We start from the raw sequence: 22,637 nt of genomic DNA on the forward strand, positions 1-22,637 counted from the left end.
CTAAGTCATAGCATGTCTGTGGTATGGTGGGGGATAGGGGAGCTATGGGGACTAGTTTTTCCTGGAGCAGAGTCTCCAAAAGTGGCCCTTTGACATGTTCCCATGGCAATTTTTGGAAACCATGATAGAAACAATCAGAGGAAGCAGAGTGAACACAAGGGTCAGTTTCTTCAATTCATGAGCAGTCAGAACAGGAGATGCTTAGGAAGGAATCGTGGCTGGTGCCTCTTCTCCATGCTCATCCCATACCCCAGTGACAGGATACCGCTTCCCTGAAGTTAAAAACATGCACCACACTTCTGGTAAAGGCTGGAGCCACAGAGGGCACCTAGCAAGCTTGCTTTCAAGGTCCCATCAACAAATGAGAAGGGCAGCCGAGGACAGATTGACAGAAACCCCACTATGTTGCTTTTCTTTTTTTTTTTTTCCTGAGACAGAGTCTTGCTCTGTTGCCCAGGCTGGAGTGCAATGGCACAATCTCAACTCACTGCAACCTCCACCTCCTGGGTTCAAGCAATTCTCCTGCCTTGGCCTCCCGAGTAGCTGGGATTACAGGCATCTGCCACCATGCCTGGCTAATTTTTGTATTTTTAGTAGAGACGGAGTTTCACCATTTTGGCCAGGCTGGTTTTGAACTGCTGACCTCAGGTGATCCACCTGCCTCAGCCTCCCAAAGTGCTGGGATTACAGGCATGAGCCACTGCACCCAGCCGAGAGTTTTAAAGAAGGTGAAAGCTCTTCCCTTTGCCTAAACCTAGCCTGGCCTTGATTCTGTTAATATCAAGACTGTGTGAATTGGAGTGGAAAGCAGAAGTGCTGAAGGGAGCCATTGCCAGAGGGAAGAACACAAACTTCAAGACCAGATGCTCAGCGGAGCTCTCAGAACAGCCAAGCCAGGAGGACAGTCAGGAGGACCATAGGCCAGGCCACCAGGAACCCTGGAATACAAGAAAGATGACTGTCAAGTGTTGGGCTTTGGGAGTCAGGAGCAAACATAAGTTGGCCTCTTTGTCTTTCACAACACAAGGATGAGAAAGGCAAAGCATCTTTGATATCTGGCCTAGTTATAGTCTCTGGGACTCACATGGTAGAGGCAAAGCTATCTACTCACCAACCATGTTTTTCATTTTCCTCTGGACACACAGGAATGCAATTTTTCCCAGTGTCCTTTGCAACTAGGTGGGGCCATGTGACCGAATCTGGCCAATAAAATGTGCATAGAAGTCATCTGTGCCATTTCTAGGTCTGATCCTTAAAGCCTCCTATATATCCTGTTGCTCTCTCAACAACCATCTAGGGAGCAGATGCAGAGGATCCAAGATAGGACTTGCAGGGGATAGTGGAGTTACCAGAAGTTACCAGAAGGTAGTAGAAGCCCGAGCTCCTAAGGACTACATGGAGCAGAACTGCATCCCCTCCCCCAGTGATTTAGTGGGAAACAATACTGTCGTTCAAAGACACAGAAGACTGGGGACTGTTTGTTACAGCAGCTAGCATTACTTACGCTGACTAATACTGAAGGGGCAGAAAGACACAGAGGTTAAAAAGCACTGCCTCTGATGCCTGATTACTTAGCTTAGAATCTCAGCTCTACACCTAGCTGGGCAGTCCCCAAAAAGTTATTAAACCTCTCTGCCTGTATTTTCCTGTATGCCAAAGAGAAATATTAATAGCACCTGTGACTTCACTAGATTTTTGTAAGGCTTAAATGAGTGAGTTCACATTAAGCATTGAGACCATTGCCTGGCACACGGTAAACACTATATAAATGTTGGTTTTAAAAGCTAGACTCTAAGATCTAGTTCTGCTGGGATTGTATCTCTTTGGCACATCACTGTGTACTCAGTTTCAGTGAAGGACGTGGATCCCAGATGATAATGGTCTTGTATCAGAGGGCCTAGGAGAAACATGTGAGCCTTCCTGCCATACTACCAAATTATAAAATCTCCCCATTACCCCAATTTCAAAGTAACTGGCTGATGTCCTAGAAGTGAGGAGAGAAATATCATAAATTTCAGAACAGTACATGACAAAAAGTTATAATTATAAAAACAGGTTGATGTTCAATTAATTCTAAAACATCAAAGATGATTGTGATAGCAGACAATGAAAACCACAAGTGCCCTCTTGTAGTGGGTAGGCTGTCTCAACATCAGACTGATCCCCTCCTTGTCCAGAAGCGTCCAAAATCTACCACCAATTCTAGAAATTAGTCAATTTGGCAAACTCTACTGGGAAACCACACTGTTCCAGGCACTGGGCTAACCAGAAGGACTGGCAGAAAGGAATGAGACTTGAGGTTCTTGACTTCAAGCTGCTTTTTTTTTTTTATGGAGTTTTGCTTTTGTGCCCAGGCTGGAGTGCAATGGCGCAATCTCAGCTCACCGAAACCTCCTCCTCCCGGGTTCAAGTGATTCTCCTGCTTCAGCCTCCCAAGTAGCTGGGATTACAGGCATGCACCACCATGCCCATCTAATTTTGTATTTTTAGTAGAGTCAGGGTTTCTCCATTTTGGTCAGGCTGGTCTCGAACTCCTGATGTCAGGTGGTCTGCCTCTCTTGGCCTCCCAAAGTGCTGGGATTACAAGCATGAGCCACTGCACCTGGCCTAAGCTGCTTTTAGAATGAGCTCTAACCACTCCTCTCGATGAGCGTGACTTTTCTTAGCATTTTCTGAATGCTAGCACGGAACATAGAGTCCATCTTGGACTTATTTGGGAAATTTAAAAACTGTCATCTAAGTTTGGGCTTTGAGGATGGAAAGAACCTTTTCATGTTTGGGTTCACCAATATAAGTCATTTTGTAGGAAAGCAAATCTTAATAGTATGTGCTTTCCATTTTGTCCAAGACATATTTCTAGTACCCTATAAATATGTAAAAAAATGTAAAAATGTTCTCTCTCTCTCTCTCTCTCTCTGTCTCTCTCTCTCTCTCTCTGCGTGTGTGTGTGTGAGTGTGATATTTCTTTTATTAGTTAGCTTGTTTAGCTCCAAGTCATTCATCAAAACCCCATTCAGATGTTACTACCTGGTGAAATTCTTTCCAGACCTTATCCAATACAGTTATTTAGCCTTTTATGTACTCTTTCTGTACTATCTACTTGCTTGTCATTTATTTGCTCAAGTACCTGTCTCACTTGTGCAATGAATTGTTGATGTTCCCATGCGTATGGGGCTCATTCCCCTAACATTTGCACCTCTGACTCATTTTTCTCATTTGGCTTCAACATCACTTACTCTGAAAGTTTTTCTGACCACTTATCCATTCTGATAGCCATTCTTCCTTCCTATCTTGCTAATAAAGCCATCAAACATTGGTTAGGCACATGGCCCACCCAGAGTAAAGATTACATTTCCTAGCTTTCTTCACAGCAATGTGTGGCATGTGGCCAAGCACTGGCCAATGAGATGTAAGTGGAGGTATAAGGTGCCAGCTTTCGGGAATGTCTTTTAACACTCATTGGCTTCTTCCTTGTTCCCTCCATCCTGCTGCCTGGATACAAAGGTTGGAGCTCTGGCTGCCATCTTGGAACATGAAGATGATGGCCACACCTCAAAGATGGTGGAGGCATGAGTTGGAGGGAGCCTGGGTCTTTGACAGCTTTATGGTGCTGCCCCGCTAGCCTTGGACAGCTTGCCTCTAAGCTTCATTTATGTGTGACAGAAATGAATGTCTATACAATGAGAACACATGGACACAGGGAGGGGAACATCACACACCAGGGCCTTCCAGGGGATGGGGGGCAAGGGGAGGGAGAGCATTAGGACAAATACCTAATGCATGCGGGACTTAAAACCTAGATGACAGGTTGATGGGTGCAGCAAACCACCATGGCACATATATACCTATGTAACAAACCTGCACGTTCTGCTCATGTATCCCAGAACTTAAAGTAAAATGAATTAAAAAAAAATAAAAAGTTCTTGAGTTTGAAAAAAAAGAAATGAACTTCTATTTTATTTAAGGCATTATTAGTCTTCTATCACATCACTTTCTTTTATTTCTAAAGTACCGTGTTTACTTTTTTATTTTCTACTTTCCACACTGGTGCATAAGCTCTATGAGGGTAGGCACCTGGGCTGTTTTGTTTGCCATCACATCTTCAGTGCCTAGAAGAAGGCCTGGCACACTGTGGGCACTCAGTATATATTTCTTGTTAAAGGACTACCTCCTCCACTATACTGTGGGCATCTCAAAGGCCAATCTTAGGTCTGATTAATGTCAGTGTCCCTAGCATAGGGTCTGGGCCATAAAAGGGGCAGAACTGAAAAGAGAAAGGAGAGTTGGGAAAGCTGTGGGAAAGGCATGAGAAAATGATGTACCTGCAGTGCTGGGGGTTCCATTCATGACACCGGGAGACTGTGCACCTGTGAACAAGAACAGAAGGGGTGGGTTTCCTCAGTCATGCTCCAGTGACTGCAACACTGTGGCCATAACTGCTTCACATCCTCCTAGACCTGGCCATCACAACCACCAGCAAGTTTGTGGCCACATTGTGAGGGCATCTAGAATCTGGCACAGGCACCTTTCTAGACACTTTGCATGCATCTTAGACTTAATCCTCCTAACAGATTTGTGAGGAAAGTATTCTCATCCCCATTTGACAGATGAGAAGACTGGAGCTCAGTGACGTTAAGGGACTTGCCAAGTTGACCTTGCCAGTCAGTAGCAGAGCTGGGATTCAAACCCCAGTATGTCTGATTCAAAAGTGGAAGTTCCTAACCTCCACCAAGTTACCCTGTGATGCCACTTGAGGCTTCAAGCTGAGAGCTCAGTGAAATGGTAGGAAAACTCAGGGCAGAGCCTACTTCATGAGACAGCCTCCATTTGCTCTGGAGAATGGAAATGGTGATAATGCTTACCTCCCTCACCTGCTGTGAGCATTCAAAGTGATCATGCATATAAAGGCATTTGACAAAGTGCCAGGCACAAAGAAAGTATTATTGTTACCAACATTACTGCATCTTAATTTCTTTAGGGGAAAAAAAAGGCTTTCATTCTTCCACTTCTCCATCCTGGTGGAAATAAAAACACTAACTAAACACTACTGTAAACCCATGAGTAGGATGGATGAAAATATGAGGAGTCATTGGAAAGCCTCCCCTATATTATACTCCAGAATACTGTAAATGAATTTTGGAAAACAGTCATTCACCAGAAAACAAAGTTGCATTTAGACGGGATTTAGGACTTATGCCTCACCCATAAGGAACTGAATTATGGGGACCTGGAAGCAGGTGGAATAAGGAAAAGGCTACATGTTTTGGAATCAGACTGAGCTGGGTTCAATCCTAACTCTAGCCACTCATGAGTAGGGGGATCTTGGGCGAGTCACTTAATCTCTCTGAGTCTTAGTTTCTCACCTGTAAAATGGACATAGGCATGGGAGGATTAAGTGAATTGATGGATGCAAGAGCTTAGCCTGGTCTCTAAGCATACGGGAGGTCCAAATGACAATATTGTCATTATTACCCAAAGCATCTCAAAGAATAGGTTTTTCAGTAAGGGTCAGACTGAGGTGGTAGAAGAGCCCTGAGAAGTTGAGTTGGTGACCCTAGGCATCTGTGGTTAACTGTCAACACTCAGCCAGCTGGTCTTGTCACTGGGATTTGGCCACTTACCTCTCCGAGTGATGGGTCCCAAATCTAGAACCCGGGCTAGGTCGATGGCCGGTACTTCACTGCGGACTTGACTTCTTGAGCAAGACTGTAGGGATGATGAACTTTTATTATATCAAAATTTAAATGCCTGGATTCTATCTAGACTGCTCCTACAATGGGCAGCTCTGGACCAAGAACTGTGTCCAGAACTGGTTCACGCTATGGCCCTAATTCCGATGCTGTGGTTATCTCAATCTAGAAAATTATCACTGTCATGCCAAACAAATCTGGGTTTGAATCTCATCAAGTAGAGACTTTCTTTTAGCTATATAATTTGGGGCCAATGACTTTGCCTTTCTACAATAACTAAATAATACCTACCTGGTTGTGAAGATGAAAATGAGATGTGCCTGCAACACGTGGGCACAAAGTAAGCACTCGGAAAATGCCAACTATTCACAGGCAGTTCCAAATGCAGGCAAGAGCAGGGGTACTGGAGCCACCTCTTGGCTGGGGCACACCCTGGCTCTGATATTTTCTAATTGTGTGTGGCCCTGTGGGCAAGGACTTCTCCGAACCTCACAGTGGAGTAGGCAAAATAATCTATTTACAGGATTGTTCTGAGATTTACATTAGAAAATGTATGCAGAAGTTTTAGCATGGTGCTTGACAAAGTGCAAGCACTAAAAAAGTCATCTATGATTATAATCATTTAAAAGATGCCAATGGAATCTAGTAGACAGATTTCTCTATCAAATCTGCCTCCTGGGGACACAAAAATTGCTTAGATAAGGGGCTTCAGGAGATCTAGAGTCTATCTATTTATTGTTCGTTTTCCCTCCCTCCCATCCATACACCTACCTATCTCTTTCCGTCTCTTCATCCTGCTTCCTTCCTTCTCTCCTTCCCTGTCCCTCCTTTCCTCCTCCATCACTCCTGTATTCCTTTCTCCATCCCTCCTGTATTCCTTTCTCCCTCTCTCTTCCCTTTCCCCTCCCTTCCCTTTCCTCCCTCCTTCCCCTTCCTCATCCCCTTCCCAATCTTCCCTTTCCCTTTCCTCTTCCCCTTCACCTTCCCATTCCCTTCCCTTCTGTCCATCCTTCCCTTCCCTTCCCGTTCTCTTTCCCCTTCCCCTTTCCCTTCTCTTCCCGTCCCTCCCTTTCCCCTCCCTCCCACCCTGCCTCCGTTTATAATTCCAATAAATATATATGGAAAGCCTATCAGGTACCAGGCTCCATGCCAGGGTCTGAAGAGTTCAGTTCAAAGGGACACTCACAGGCTGGCACTGTTCATTAAGAGAATCACAGAGATGAATCTCACAATGCAGGAAAACTAGGTCATAATGTCCAGCAAACATGAACATCTGAACTGAGAACCGGCTTTCCGAGGACCTCCCATTCTCCTCCACGTGGATGGTGGAATCACGTTGATTTGAGCAGCTGGGAGGGTGACAGGGGCAAAGGTGTAACTTCTAAAAACAGCAGGGAGAAAATTAAAGAGTCCCTCGGGTTCCCTCCATCATGATAACGTGGACTTTTTCTGTTCCTCTGTTTCCTCCAAGATGTTATCCATAAGCTCACATGGCTTAAATTATTTGAGGGCACAGTCTCTGGAGTGAAACAGACTGGTTTTATATTCTAGCCTGACCCACGTTCTAGCTAAGTGATTATGGGCAGGTTACTCATCCTTACTGAACCTTACTTTTCTTATCTGTAAAGTGGAGACAGTAATATACACTTTATGAGACTGATGTGAGCATTTAATCAGATAATCCACATATATTGTTTGGCACATAGCTAATGTGCCATAGCTCAATGACAAATATTAGCTAGGATTATTACTATAATTTAAATCATGATCTATAGAAACGCATTTTTCCCTTGTTTTTGTCAGCCGGGCATGTTTAATGATATTTCACCCCACAACATTTATCATATTGTTTTCATATTGACCAGTGTTCACTTCTGTGTAATAATCCATCACTACCAAATTGATTCCCTATTTTTGAACAATCAGCCTGTTGCCAAAGTTATCAACGATATTGAAATGGAAAATATTGACATTTATTTACCCTGCCCACCTGTTTAGTATTAATATTTTAGGCTAAAATCTCAGGAGTGATATTTCTGGGTCAAAGATTGTGGTTATGATATGTAATACAACTTACACGTCTGCTGGGGATGGATGAGTGAACACTTTCCTGTAAACGTTAGTAAGGCCAAATGATAATTCCAGAATTGCTCGTTACCTGTTTCTGATGATGAAATACTTCACAAGGTCAGCCTTGTCTTCAGTGGGGGTGGCATAGCAGTTTCTCAACACCAGGTTAAACCGGGAGGTGTCCCCTTGTTCCAAGATGGCACCCACATAGAGCACGGACTCAACAGACAGTTCAACTGCATCCCCTTCATAAGGATTCGTGTAGTTCTGGTCTTGGAAGAGGGCCATCCTGACAATGAACTCTCCATTCCCGTTCACACTGACGTTCAGGGAACTGAGAAAAAGAAAGCCACAAGAGTGGAAACCTCAGAGAACAACATAAATCAAGCCCTGCACTTACTTAACACACTTACGAAGGCAAGGACACACATCTTGGATCCTTAAGTGAACTATTCAATCAGTCGTTTAAACTGAGCATTTATTAGCTTCTAGGCACTAAACTTGACAGACAAGTCTGTCTCTGGGATTTCCACTGATCCTCCCTGCAGGACAGGTTACACATACCTCCCTTGCTGAAGGAATAACTGAGTGTACACCTCCATCTTCTCACCTGGAGAGTGGGGCTGAGAACCAGTTCTGTGTGTTCACATTTTTTAGCAACAGATCTCTTCCCTGCATTCCACAGTCTTCAGTGAAACACCAATTTTAACAAGATAAATGGCTTTCATTTTGATTTTTTATGAACCAGGAGCCCCAGCACTAAACCATCTGGAAAACACTGAATTAGAAAATGTCTAATCCTTCTGATCCTGTTGCTTTGTGATCCCAGGGAGCAATAGGGAATGAGATGGGCACTCTGGATTTTTGACATCTCAGAAAGTCCCCTGGCAAGTCTAGGGATGCTAAGGAACTGATTCAACAGGGCCGCATTTCAGCACCGAAACACAACAAAACAGAGAAAAGCCCCTGCCCAAATTGCTACCTGATGCTATTTCTGCTGGGGACGGGGGTGCCTGTTTATCCGATAAAAGCTGGTCTCTGCTTAAATCTCACTTCTGCAGGGAAGCTGTTCTGTCCCCATCAAACCCACCACCAACAGGGGTCTGGAACCTCTGTTCCCTGCTCCCAAAGCACCCCACATTTCTTTTACATTGCACTCATCTTGCTTATAAATAATTATTGGTTTAGTTAGTTGTTTAATACCTTTGTTCCTCAAGGTGAATGAACTTGTTTTTGTTTTCTAGCACATTTAGTAAGCACTGTTTCATGTTGCTGCATTGCCTAGTTATAACAATCTTTAATAGCCACAGAATAGTCTATGTCTGCCTTGTTCATGCTGAACATCTTTAATATACAATCAATGAATACTTGTGGAATGAATGACTGAATGACTGGAGGCTCCTGGAGGAGGCTGGCAGTATGGTGTGGACATCATAGTCTGCACTTGAAGTAAGTGTGATGTGACTATTGCCAGGGTTATGGGTCAAAGGGCAAGGGTCAATGCCATACCTTACAATGGGCTGCAAGGCAGCTTGGAGGCTGACTTTCATGTCCAGTGGGTAGGCACATTGGAAGTTGATGTTGAGGATGGTGTCCCTGATGATGAAATCATTGACCAAGGAGAGGGTGTTTTTGTAGATGGCATGGGTTTGATTTCTCTTTGGCAAAAAAACAAAACCACACAGATGTTTATGTGTATGTGTATGTAGGTGTATCTCAAATCCAGATCTGATTTCCAGAGTCAATTTGCTTAACCATGCAGCCACCCTACCTTCTGAGCTCATGGAGGTCAAGGGACCTCCTCCTTCAGTGTTACTGACACTTTATTGGAAGGAGAATGAGGAAACCAGGCAAAAAACTAGAACGATAAATTATTGACCCTTGGGAAGAGTCAGGAACCAACAAGCTTGCTTCTCGGTGCATCCCTCCCCCACCATCCCTAATTAAAATTATCATAATTGTAGCTTACATTTATGAAACTCACATGTCAGACTTATACTAAGCTCTTTATGTAAACCAACTTGTGCACTCACATAACCCTGGGGGCTCAGGGAAGCTAAGTGGCTTGTCCAAGATCTCAGAGCTACTATGATAGGTCCCATCAGCCCAACACATACCTTCTGGCAGCAGTGGTGTGAAAGCCACTTACCTCCAGAATGTTCCTGCAGGCACTAGCCTGGACGGGGCTGGTCACAGATACCCAGTTCCTCTCCTCTGTCTGCAAGGTGCTGCTGCAGTTTGGGTCTCGCAGGTAGGCAATGACCTCCTCCCCCAAACCCAGGCCTCCCAGCAAACATTTGTCCACCTTCACCTTGATCTCCCTGGGCCCACAGTCTAGCTGAGGCTGCAAACTGTGGATATCTGCAAAGCAGAGATGAAGGCAAGTGGAATGGACATGAGTCTGCAAGCCCACTTTCCCTACTCTTTGGTAACATCTCCATGACCCAGAAGATTACGTAGACTAGAAGGTCCCTGGGATCCAGATGGAATTCATGCCTAGGCTGGCAGTAGGTGAGGTTGGCAAAGGGGGCCCCTCATTCAAGATTTCCAAGCGTCCTATGTGCAGGCTTGGCTAAGGTTTTTTGGTCTAGTTCCCCTTGGGGATTGTGTTATTTGGGGAGGCAGGATGGACTTGCATTCCATACTAGAATCAAAGTTAGATATATGCTACCTTGTTGAGTCAGCACATCTGACCAAGTTCAGAGCTATCATATTTTAACTCAACATTTATTCAACACACAACTTCTTGAGAATCTACTATCTGCCAGGCACTGGGGCTACAACACTTATCAAAACTGAAAAAATTCCCACTCTTATAGAGCTAACAGTTGAATACGGGAGACAAATAGTAAACTAATAGGAAGACAGTTTCTATTGCATTCATTAATGCATTGATTCGATATATATTTACCAACCACATTATCTCTCTCTCTCTGTCTTTTTTTTTTTTTTTTTTTTTTTTTTTAGACAGAGTTTTGCTGTGTTGCCCAGGCTGGAGTGCAGTGGTGCAATCTCAGTTCACTGCAACCTCTGCCTCCTGGATTCAAGTGATTCTCCTGCCTCAGCCTCCCAAGGCTGGGATTACAGGCATGGGATTACAGGCATGAGCCACCACACCTGGCTAATTTCTGTATTTTTATAAAGACGGGGTTTTGCCATATTGGCCAGGCTGGTTTCAAACTCCTGACCTCAAGCGATCTGCCTGCCTCAGCCTCCCAAACTGTTGGGATTACAGGCATGAGCCACTTTACCAACCACCTTCTCAAATGCTAGGTGCATTCAACACGAAGTAAATAAGGCATGGACTTGGCCCATGAGGATTTCTTGGTCTTGTGTAAACACCAACATATCAACAGTTTATTATACTTCAATATGATAAAGATACAGACACAAGTATGTACAGATGCAGGGGGAGCAGAGAAGAAGGTCTATCTGAGTCTCTTGGTGAAGTCAGGGAGGATTCACAGTGGTATGAAATTTGAAACGCGGGTAGGAGTTTTGCAAGTCAGTAAAGCAAGTGAACGCATCCCAGGCTAAGGGAACAGGAGAGACAAAAGCATGGAGATGGGATAGAGGGAATGGTGCATTTGTGGAATTTCAGAGTTCAGAGGCGCAGGAACCTAAAATGAGAGCAGGGTGTGGGAGAATGAGATGGAAGTGAAAGTCAGATCACAGAGGGACGTGTCTGCAAGCAATGGGGCCCACTGGACAGTCATCATTGTGCTGGCCACTGATGAAGACTTGAGGCAGGCCACCTGCTCACTCAGTCAGCTGAGACTGTCCTTGGAGCCCATCCAGGTGCAGGGAGGGCCTCCTTAAAGCCCAAAATCTGACTCTGTGATGGGCCCAAACCCCAGAAAACCACACTGACTCTCTGGGGCCTTATCCACTCAATGAGCAGAAAGAGTCTTCAAGGAGATCAAGGTTGTTGGTTGTTTCCTACCCCTCATTTCCCAGGGTGCTTCTGCTGGGCGCATCTAAGCATCGCCCTGTTCACACTGTGGCTCCGTTTTCCAAATGTGTCATGCTCCTTCTTGTCCTGCTGCCTAGAACCTTCTCTCTTCCATAGGGACTTGTAGTGTGCTCAGAGGAAGGCATGCTTGTGCCAAAGGCAAGATCAAAGGCCCTTGTTAGAGTTCAGTGATGGAGGGAAATAATCTCAGTGGGAGGCTCATCCATCCCCTGTCCAGGGCTTAGTGCTTGTTTGTCTATGACATCCCTACCCATGGGACATCTCACTCTGCTTGCTTACCTCCTGGGACGAGAAATTCATCACCTCCTCAGCCTGCCCAATTGGACTGCTCTGATTTAGTTCTCACAATAGCCCTGTATGGTGGGTATTATTATTACCTTATCCTCATTTTACAGATGAGGACATTCAGGCTCAGAGACAGTAGTGACTTGTCCCCAGAAGTCTGCCCATGTCCCTGACATGAAGACCCTGTGGCTATGAAAACATAGTTCGTACATTAGCAGAATTATCATCTTCAGTGTCTTCATCCCTCAGGGGTCAAGCCTGCCCATGTCAGAACCATTTCCTGAGGCCATGGCCCAGCAGCTGACCTGGAAATTTGCTCCAACCCTGCCCTCCTATCCTTGCAAACCCACTGGCTTTACAGCAAATGGATTGGAGAGCCCACATTCCCTTGACCTCAGGTCCATGCCCCTGACTCTGCTTTATACCTTATCTTGACCCTCTAAAGCTCCCTCCCTCCTGCCCTGCCCCCTCAGGATGGTAGTTACTTGCCCAGTGAGCAGCTCACCAGAGCTATTGAGGTCCTGTCTGCAGAAACAGCCCCAGGTGCTGTTGAGGGCAAGGCACTCCTCCTCGGGGCGGCAGGCCTTCTCACACTTGTCCTCCACAGTGGATGGGTCTAGGTGATGGGGCATGGAGAGAGAAGATCAGGATGCAGTGCGGGCTGGACTTGAGGCCCCCAGGTCCAACCCTCTCATTCCACCGGGGCACAAGAATCTTGCCAAGGTTGTGTGATACTTAGTGGAAGCATCAAGCCTGACTCCCAGTCCAATGGGATAAGTGAGAGCCCTAAAGCTGCCACCTGAACACTTACTACAGGCAAGACTCTATTCTAAGGACAAGGAATGTATTAGCCTATTCAATCAAAATGAGAAAGGACAGCATGGTGGTTAAGCCCATGGATGCTGGAGCTAGAATGCCAAGTTCAAATCCCAGCTCTACCATGCTCCAGCTCTGTGATACTAGGAGAGCCCCTTAATCTCTCAGTGCCCCTAATTGGGGTAATTAGGTAGCACTTATCTCGTGGAACTGGGGAGAGGATCAAATGAGTTAATACATTTGAAGTACTTAGGATAGCAACAAGGACATTGTGAGCATTATGTATTAGCTGTTATTTTTGCTGTTACCCCCCCTTATTTTTTTCAGATCAGAACACTGAGGCTCAGGGAGGCAAATTAAACTTCTCAAATGGAGCCAAAATCGGAACGAGCATGAGTTCTGGATTTTATGCTACACACATTTATAAACTAGGAAATTTCACCGTTGAATGGGAATTTCTGGCTTGAAATGTTGGAAGGTCTCAACCCCTGTGTTGAGTTCTCAATGGGCAGGAGCTGAGTCGAGGCTGCTCTGCATCCTCTCCTGTCTCCTCTTGACTTGCTCCACTCACTCTACTGAGCCTGGGAGGCATCTCATTGGCTGTGTAGCTGCCTCCTCCAGGGCTCTGCTGCTCACCTGTGCAGTATCTCAGATTACACTGGGGAGTGCCTTCCAACCGGTACACATGGTACCCGCCTGGGCAGGCCTTCACCAGCACCTCTGTTTTCCAGAAACAGCAGTTGCCACTCCAGTGGGCACAGGCAGTGTGGTTGATGATGCCATCCCCAAGGGCAGGGTGGGTCCCATTCAGCCACATGGGAGCGTCTGTCTGGCATCGGTGCACCTGGACACAGGTCTCCGACATCCTTACTCCTCCTTCCCCTACAAAGCGGTACCAGCCGCTCATGTTTTTATCGCACCCCTGGGACCCTGCTGAGTTCTCTGTGCTTCGGAAGGGTTCATCCAGGAGGGTGTAATTCTGACAGGGGTCAAAACAGACATGAGCCTCTGGGGTGCCAGGAGCTCCGCAGTCCAGGTCCAGCCCATACGAACTGGCTTCAATGGGGTTTCCGTAACCTGGGAAAGTGACAGAGTGCAGTTGGGTTTACTGAGCAATGCCAGAACCTACAGGATTTTTTCCCCTCCATGCTCTATTTTGGCTGTGCTAAGGACTCCAACAAGGACAATACACATACGATCCATTAATTAAACATCAACTTCATCACCTTGGGGGCAGAATAATCAGTGAGGACCTTCTGTGGTATTTTACAGGCATTGAGGACATCAGGGCTACCGTCCTGCACAGCCTCCCTCCCTGCCTCAGAGTAACAAAGTTCTTTCCTGTGCATCCATGCACACAGCAGCCTTGTTTGACCAATATTTGTTTTTCTCATTATAAATGTAATACAGGCTCACTGAAAAAGAACCTCAAACATCATTAAAATGAATAAAGCAGAAATGAAAGTTGTCATAAGCCCATCTCATCCCCAGAAGTAACAATAAATTTGTTATATAGCCTTCTTCTTAGGCAGGTTTAAAATATATTGCTTTCTTAAAAATAAAAATAAGTTTAATTCTGTGCAACATCTTTTTTTCCACTTGCATTTTTTACTTAATATAACATAGACATTTTTCCATACCAGTAGCACAATCTATTGCAAGAATTCCCAACCTTGGCACTATTGACATTTTGGCTAGGTCATTCTTCACTGGAGGAGCCATCCTGTGCATTATAGAATGTTTAGGAGTATCCTTGGCCTCTACCTACCAGATCCCACCAGCATGCCCCAAAGTGGTCTGCAGGCATTGCCAAATGTCCTCTTGGGGGGCATTGCCCCCAGTTGAGAACCACTGATCTAACAAGACCATTTCTGATTGTTGATCTACCATTTTTAAAAACAGTTTTAGAAACTGTGATGTATGAAGAGGCAGAGAAGTGAAGGAGGAAGAGCACAGGCTGGTCAGGCTGAGTTTAAATCCAATTCCACACCTGCTGGCTGGGTGACCTTGGCAGGTGACTTAAGTCCCCTGAGACTCATTGGCAAAACCACACCTGTGAACCAGTGGTTCTCAAACTTTATCCGTTCCTATGCTTTGGGTCATGACCTTTGTCATACATGTGTTTGCCTGTCCTATTATTGACTTAAAATGTTTCTTTCAATGATTATCTTTTAAGAATTAGTTTCATCTTAAAGAATAATATCTGTGATAACATAGATATCATGTGCTAGTTATATTTTTTAGATGTGCATAAAAAATAAACATACAGCCATTAAAAACTTGTTAAGAGTTTGCCAGGCACCCCCAGAACCATCTTGGAATATATACACCTCATTTGGGGAAAGAAAGCCTTAAACGATTGTTAGAGGATTAAATGTGATAATATGTGTAAAATGCCAAGCACAGCAGCAGGGTCAAGCTAATTGTCTTCTCTAGTTCTGTTTTGTTGAATGCTGTAGATGCCTGAAGAAGGAGCTAAGTGCACACACAGGATCATGTGCTTACAATACACATTAAAGGGGCTTTCTAAAAAAAAGAGATTTTCAAGCTTTGCACATGCTTATAATACACATTAGAAGGGCCTTTCAGAAAAAAAGATTTTCAAACTTTGCTCATGCATGTACTTATTTTAAGACAAGGAATCACTGCATTTGTTATTCTTAGATTACTTCTTGTACACCATGTATTTTTCCACTGGAGGCCTCCAATGAGCTCAGTACCCTCTCCCACCCTCCTCCACAGGGCTGAAATTTGCACTCTAATTCTAAGCCTGAGACTCCTTTCTGCAAGTATCTGAATTGCCCACTTCATAAAGAGATCACTTAATCTAGCCCTTTCAGGAAAAGGAGAAGGCACTTGCCAGCACAAGGTGACTGAGTTATGTATTTCTTGATCTTCTTTAATCTGGGGTCTCTGATCTCCCAAAGATATGGGCATGGGAAGTTATGTTAACTGGCTCCCACTGCCCTTTCAGAGGAATTTCTTATTAGGCTCTTTGAGAGATTGTGACTTGATTTCCATTGTTTCTCATTATGTTTCCCTTGACTTCTAGCTCTGAGTTTTTGCTTTAGAACTGCCAATTCCTCTTCCTTACCTGAGCCACCTTCTCTGCACTTCTATCCTCACTTGCTAGGTCTTCCTTGACATCTGAGATGCCAGGTGAGCAGAATACTTACCTCGCTGCGCTGCAGATGCCTGGGTCAGAATGCAGGAGACCAAGGCCAGCCACAGGAGGCCAGAGACCACCATCCTTTCCATAAGGTGAGGCATGCAGGTCACTTTGCTGTATGCAGACTTCCCATGCAGCTATGGGAAAGAAAAGACCAAGATAAGATTAGGGCATAGGTCTATGTTCTTAGAAACAGATCCGTTGACTTCCTTCATAAAGAGCTGCATTGTTTCAAAGTAGGTGTGACTTATGGACAGATAGAGTGAGATAATGGGTGATAAAATTGATAGTAAGCAAACCAAAGGCAAGCTTAGAGCTGGCTAGTACTGCAGAATGTCCTAGAAAGGTCTCAGGATGGTCCCTGCTCAGGTGGAAGTAGAGGCTCTTTGGAGATTGGATAGAGAAAAAGGGATATGGTACCTGTGAATACCTGCACACAAAAGTAATGGTTGCCCTTTCTTAGTTTTATGCATTGGGTGCTGCTAAGAGCCCCCTGAAATGTCCTCTATGCATGTAGATTTCTGTGAGTGTGGAACCATGCCAAACCGAGCCCCATGTTCCTTGCTCCTAGTACAGAATCTGGCACACAAAGAGTACTCAGTAGAGGATTAAGGATGAATAAATAAATCAATGGGGGTTGGGGGCGGTGGCGAGGCAGAAAGAAAGAGCTGCAAAAAAGCCTGCCAGCATTTGGATGGCATTTACTTTTCTGGGATATACTTTCCCTAAATGGCCAAATCTTTGGATAACTTCCTACAACCTCTGGAAGACTTCAGTGGAAAATAGAGATTGGTTTTGGGCAGGGATATCATGAGTATGCTATGAGACAGCAGGGGTAGGGAAGCACCCAGGATTGGTGATTCTTAGAGATGAGATCCCAATAGAGACCTAGTTCCCTGGTGGGAATATCTGGGACAAGGAAGAGGGTGGCGTCCGTAGGCCTGGAGCATCGCAGATGACTGGAAGCATGACTGAGTTGGACACAGAGTGGTACCTGGAGCACTTGACAATGGCCAGGGTCCAAACTACTTGCTGGGTTCTAAACATTTCCAGAAACAAAGAATCCTAGCATGTCCAGTGGATCAAGATTTCCCAGGATTAGGAGGAAGCCTCCTGGGGCTTAAAGCAGGACTTACCTCTGATGAGAACACAAAGCGTTCCTCCTCCTCTGGTCAGCCATGGGAATGCAGCCTGCTGTGGGCCGTCTTTTTATTGCCTTTTCCCACCCATGTGTCTCTCCTCAATTGGTGCACAGGTATGATGGGAGTTCTAGGCCATACACTGGGCTTGTTGAGTGGAGGTGAGATAAGCCATTTACGCAAAGGATGGTGAAAGAAGGGCCCTCCCCTCACAATGTCAACCCTTCCAGCTGTCTCAGCATTGTGCGAATGCTTCCTACAAACAATAGTGCTGTGTGCTGAATGCTGAACATGCTGGGCACTGCTTTGCGTTCTTGACTTCTCACATTTAATCTTCATAATCAATCAGTGAAACTGGTGCCATATTTATTACCAGAAACCAAACACGAATTGAAAGGAAGCTTAATACCCAAAGGGAAGTGAAGAGAAAATCAAACAGGCACTTGTTTGCACAATGGATTTTCAGTTGTACCTTGTGTTCCTAGCTAATCATCTTGGAACATTTCTGCTTCTGTCTGAAGGCCACTGAGCTTGGGGCCAGTTAGACTAAGAGGACACATAGGAAAGGAAGGAAGGGAGTGTGGATGTTTCGATACAATTCCATTTATTGGTCCATAGAATCTACCCAACTCTGGATTTCTAATGCTGAGCAGTTTTGGAATGGCTAATTTGGTGATGATGGATTTTGGAATGGCAAAGGACAGACAAAGGTTCTTGGACAAAAGAAGCACCAGAGTAGCCCCTGTAAATCCCTTTTGATATGTAGGCTGCCCTAGAGACTGGAAGGCATGAGACTGAGAAGAGGCTGTAGAGGATCTTGGACTTACTAACTCCAGGCTTGGACCTGGCTTTCATGGCATGGTAGAAATCATGGACTTCATAAAAGAGCCAAAGCTTTTGCAGAAAAAATGGCCACTGCTTCTTCTCTGTCACTCTGGGACTCCTTAAGGAGCCAAGGCAACTGGAGTCAAGGGAGCAGGAGGGTCTTTGCATTGGTAACACCTTCTACAAAACCTCAACCTGGAAAAAGAAAAGGTGCTACAAGCCACCTTCTCTACTCCCAGAGCAACTGGAGAATAAATAGTCTCTAAAATGTGGAACTTGTGACAACTGGGCCCACTAAATCACCCACTGATCCATTCAGTCTGGCCAGGTGCCCATCCCAGTCTCCCCAGTGGCCACTCTTAACCTTCCCATTCCTCTTAAATGGTCTCTGCAGCTATCATCACCCACTCACACCACCTTTCTCAGCAGATATCTGGTACCCTACTTCAAAAACAATTTAGGCCACAACACCTGACCTTGCTCCTTCCTCTATAAACATATAAATACTGGTCTCCATCCTCCACCCCTTCCCCCTCCAACTTCTGATAAGGCGATCTTCCTCCTTTTCAAAGTCAGTTCCTCCATCCCTCTTCTGGCTTCTCCATTCCAATCTGAACCATGTAGCTACAACTTTATAGCCAAATCCACTGGGTAGTTTGTTTCTGCTCCTTTGTGATTGGATTTGCCTACTGCTTGTTCCAGGTACCTTGCATTTCCTTGACTCCGCATGATCATATTTTCTTGATTCTCCTGTTTCTCCCTGGAGATTTCTGCTCTGTTGCTACAAGATCCTGTCCCTAAGAATGCTGGTTAGGTCCCATTTTTCTTGTCACTTCATAAACTCTCCCCGGGAGGTATCAAGTTATCTCATGGTTTCACATACCATCTCCAGGCTGGTGAGTTCTGAATCCGTATCCCCAGCTTTCGCTACTCCCTTGAACTTCAGTTCCATCTACCTATTGATTGCTGGACCTCTCACTGCCGCTGAGATGCTTGAGACACCTCAAACTCAGCAAGTGCAACTCTGAGCTCATCAAGTCCCCTAAATCTCCTCCTCCTCATTGTATGATCTATTTTAATCAAAGGTGCCACTTGCCTCCCAGTCATCCAAGCTGGAAACTTGGCCTCTTCCTTTCTAAGCTCCTTCCTTTCTCCCTCTGCTCCCATTTCCAATAATCCTTTCTTCTCCATCTCCACCTCACCAATCCAAATTCAGGCCACCATTCCTCATGAAGGTAAGTTTTTTTTTTCAGCAAGAGTCTTGCTCTGTTGCCCAGGCTACAGTGCAGTCACGTGATCATAGGCTTACTGCAGCCTTGATCTCCTGGGCTCAAATAATCCTCCCACCTCAGCCTCCTGAATAGCTGGGACTACAATTGTGGGCCACCACATCTGGCTAATTTTTAAACTTTTGTAGAGGCAGCATCTTGCTATGTTGCCCAGGCTGGTCTTAAACATTTTGGCTTAAATTATCTTCCTGCCTCGCCCCCACAAAGTGCCAGGATTACAGGCCTGAGCCTCTGCGCCCTGTCCAGAGTCATTTTAATAGCTGCCCAACAGGTCTCCCTGCTTTCATTCTTATTTTTGTTTGTTTTCTCCCCTGCAGCCAGAGGCCAGTGTACCATCTGTCAGCATTATCTCCCATTCCCAGCACTTTATGCTCCCTGGGATCTGACCCCTCTTTACAGTTCCAACCTCATGTACGACTTCTCCACCACACATTGCATGCTCCAGCCAATCTGTGGTTGTCTGGCCTCTTCCTCATCTTCAAGCCTTTGCATACGCTATTCCCTCAGCCTGCATCACTCTTCACCCAGCCTCCTCCTACGTTATCACCTCTTCCAGGAAGCTTTTCCTTTTTTTTTTTTTTTTTTTTTTGAGGTGGAGTTTTGCTCTTGTCACCCAGGCTGGAGTGCAATGGCATGATCTTGGCTCTCTGCAACCTCTGCCTCCTGGGTTCAAGTGTTTCTCCTGCCTCAGCCTCCTGAGTAGCTGAGATTACAGGCACCCACCACCACGCCCAGCTAATTTTTGTATTTTAGTAGAGACAGGGTTTCACCATGTTGGCCAGGATGGTCTCAAACCCCTGATCTCAGGTAATCCACCTGCCTCAGCCTCCCAAAGTGCTGGGGTTACAGGCGTGAGCCACTGTGCCTGGCCCAGGAAGCCTTTCCTAACTCCACAGGTACTCCTCTTCTCTGCTCCTAGGCCTCTCAGGGCTGCTTCCAATTACACTCACCTGCCAACTTATCTGTCACCCTCTGAAGGCTGTTAAGACCTTTGTGGACAGAGGCCAGGTGTGGTGGCTCATGCCTGTAATTCCAGCACTTTGGGAGGCACTTTGGGAGGCCAAGGTGGGCGGATCACTTGAGGTCAGGAGTTTGAGGCCAGCCTGGGCAACATGGCGAAACACCATCTCTACTAAAAATACAAAAATTATCCGGGCATAGTGGTGCATGCCTACAGTCCCAGCTACTTGGGAGGCTGAGGCAGAAGAATCGCTTGAACACAGGAGGTGGAGGTTGTAGTGAGCCGAGATCATACCATTGCACTCTAGCCTGGGCAACAGAGCGAGACTCTGTCCCCCTCCCCCCCCCCAAAAAAAAGATGTTTGTGGACAGGAAGCCTGTCTTTGCAGTCCTCATCAGTACCTAGTAAGTACTTCTTGAGTAAACACATGGACAAATTCATAAAATGCATCCCTAGACCCTCTGCAGTGAGCAATTCTTCAAACTTTTGGCTGTCCAAGTGTAGGCAGTCAGCCTTGCAGGAAAGACACAAGATCCTACCTCTGGACCTTTGCACCTGCTATTCTGACTGCCTGCAATGCTATTCTTCAGATATGCCCCTGGTTGACTCTTTTACTTCTTTTAGCCTCTGCTTAGCAGAGGGACTTCCTCTGATCATTTTATGTCAAATAACACCCACATTTCTCTATCCCTCATCCTTGTTTTTTCATCCCCCTCAGAACTTGTCGCCATCTATCACATTGCACATAGTTGTTGTTTAAATGTATCTACCTTTTAAATGTAAGCTCTCTACCAGCAAGGGCTCTCTTTTGGTTATTTGCTGTTTCCATGGTATGTATAAAATTGCCTGGTATTGAATTTATGCCCCAAATATCTGTTGAAAATACTGAGCTGAATAATCGATAGAAAACAAGAAAGGCAAAGAAAAAGAACCGAGGGACTGAAGGAGTAATTCTGTTGTGCTTTTTTTTTTTTTTATCCCAGCTCTTGTCTTTGGTCCTTATCTTTACTGATCTTGGCCCAGATTTTTCCTTTATGTTCTGTTGTATTGGAGTGCAAGCACAGATGGATGTGTACACCATCAGCCACAGACTGACCATGGCCTGACAGTGGACAGGGGCTGGGATCAGCCCATAGTCTTCCTCCACAAAGCTCTTATGTCAATGTTTTCTGTGCATGTCTGTGTGATAAGAGGCCCTTGACTTAAGACACACTGTCCTAGCAGCCCCCATTTGCTGATACACACGTGTGGATTTCCCTGGGATCAGAAAGTTCTAATAATGTACTAAGGAGGGCCTTGGCCTCTCCTGAAAAGCTACAGATGGAGTCCAGGGAAGCAGCTGGTAGCAGAGCAGACAGTTCCCATCGAAATTGGCTTTCTTCTAACCACTTGGCGCAGACGTCCAGAGACCCGTGAGGCATCTGGGTCTCCTGGAACCAGCTGCCCCATCCTGGAGGACCCCCATACCCCACAAAGCATCCCCTACCAATGGGGATCATTGATCTCTTCTCCACTGTTGATGTATCCCTGGAAGTTGGTTTTCCAGGGAATCTTCTGGATTGTGAGGGAGATGTTCAATGATTGGAGGGAGTCCTGAGGACATTGCAGGCACCTGACCTTGATTTGCTTACTCCTTATTACCCCTAAGGACTGGGAGACTCCTGGAAGCAGGGACTTACTCATCAGTATTTAATTGTCTGTCTTATTCATCAGTGTTTCCCAGAACCTAGAACAGTGCCTGGCACATATGACATGCTCAGATAAATGTTTCTGGAACACTGAAGGAACCCTCTGAGGACGTCACTATTGTCTCCATGATACAGAACCAGCAGGTCCTGGTACACCATTATTTATTTTTCCTTTTTTTTTTCTGATGACAGAGTTTTGCTCTGTCACTCAGGCTAGGGTGCATTGGCACAATCTCAGCTCACTGCAGCCTCGACCTCCCAGGGTCAAGAGATTCTCTCTCCTCAGCCTCCTGAGTAGCTGGGACTACAGGCACGTGACACCATGCTCAGCTAATTTTTAAAATTTTTTTTGTAGGGGCGGGGTCTTGCTATGCTGCCCAGGCTGATCCAAACTCCTGGGCTCAAGCGATCCCCACCGCCGACTCGGCCTTCCAAAGTGCTGGGATTACAGGTGCGAGCCACTGCACCTGGCCTATGCTCTCATTTCTGAAATGCCTGACCTACTTAGAATTACTTGTTCAAGTTCCCTCTCTCCTACCAGACAGGAAACTCCAAGGAGGGCAGGGATTGTGTCTGGCTTGTTCACTGCTATATCCCCGGCAGCTAGCACATAGTAGATGCTCAGCAAATACGAATGAATAAGCGGATGAAGCTCAGAGACATTGTGTATCCTATCTAAGGTCACACAGCAGAACCCAGTCTCACTGAGCAGACTGTGAACTCCATGAGGAC

At 45.6% G+C, this 22,637-nt stretch overlaps 1 protein-coding gene across 1 annotated transcript; it reads right to left on the reverse strand.

Annotated features, from left to right (window-relative positions):
• Window positions 1-664: 664 nt before the first annotated feature.
• Window positions 665-16,135, reverse strand: GP2 (glycoprotein 2). The gene is made up of 10 exons (XM_055365388.2): window positions 16,011-16,135; window positions 13,471-13,911; window positions 12,524-12,634; window positions 9,910-10,121; window positions 9,270-9,418; window positions 7,849-8,094; window positions 6,877-7,039; window positions 5,622-5,706; window positions 4,323-4,367; window positions 665-938 (listed from the first exon to the last, which is right to left on the reverse strand). The coding sequence occupies exons 1-10, from the start codon at window positions 16,102-16,104 to the stop codon at window positions 880-882; spliced, it is 1,605 nt and encodes a 534-aa protein (XP_055221363.2). The 5' UTR covers window positions 16,105-16,135; the 3' UTR covers window positions 665-879.
• Between the last annotated feature and the right edge of the window lie 6,502 nt (window positions 16,136-22,637).

The sequence above is a fragment of the Gorilla gorilla genome, chromosome 18 (assembly GCF_029281585.2).
Source record: "Gorilla gorilla gorilla isolate KB3781 chromosome 18, NHGRI_mGorGor1-v2.1_pri, whole genome shotgun sequence".
NCBI classification, from domain to species: domain Eukaryota; kingdom Metazoa; phylum Chordata; class Mammalia; order Primates; family Hominidae; genus Gorilla; species Gorilla gorilla.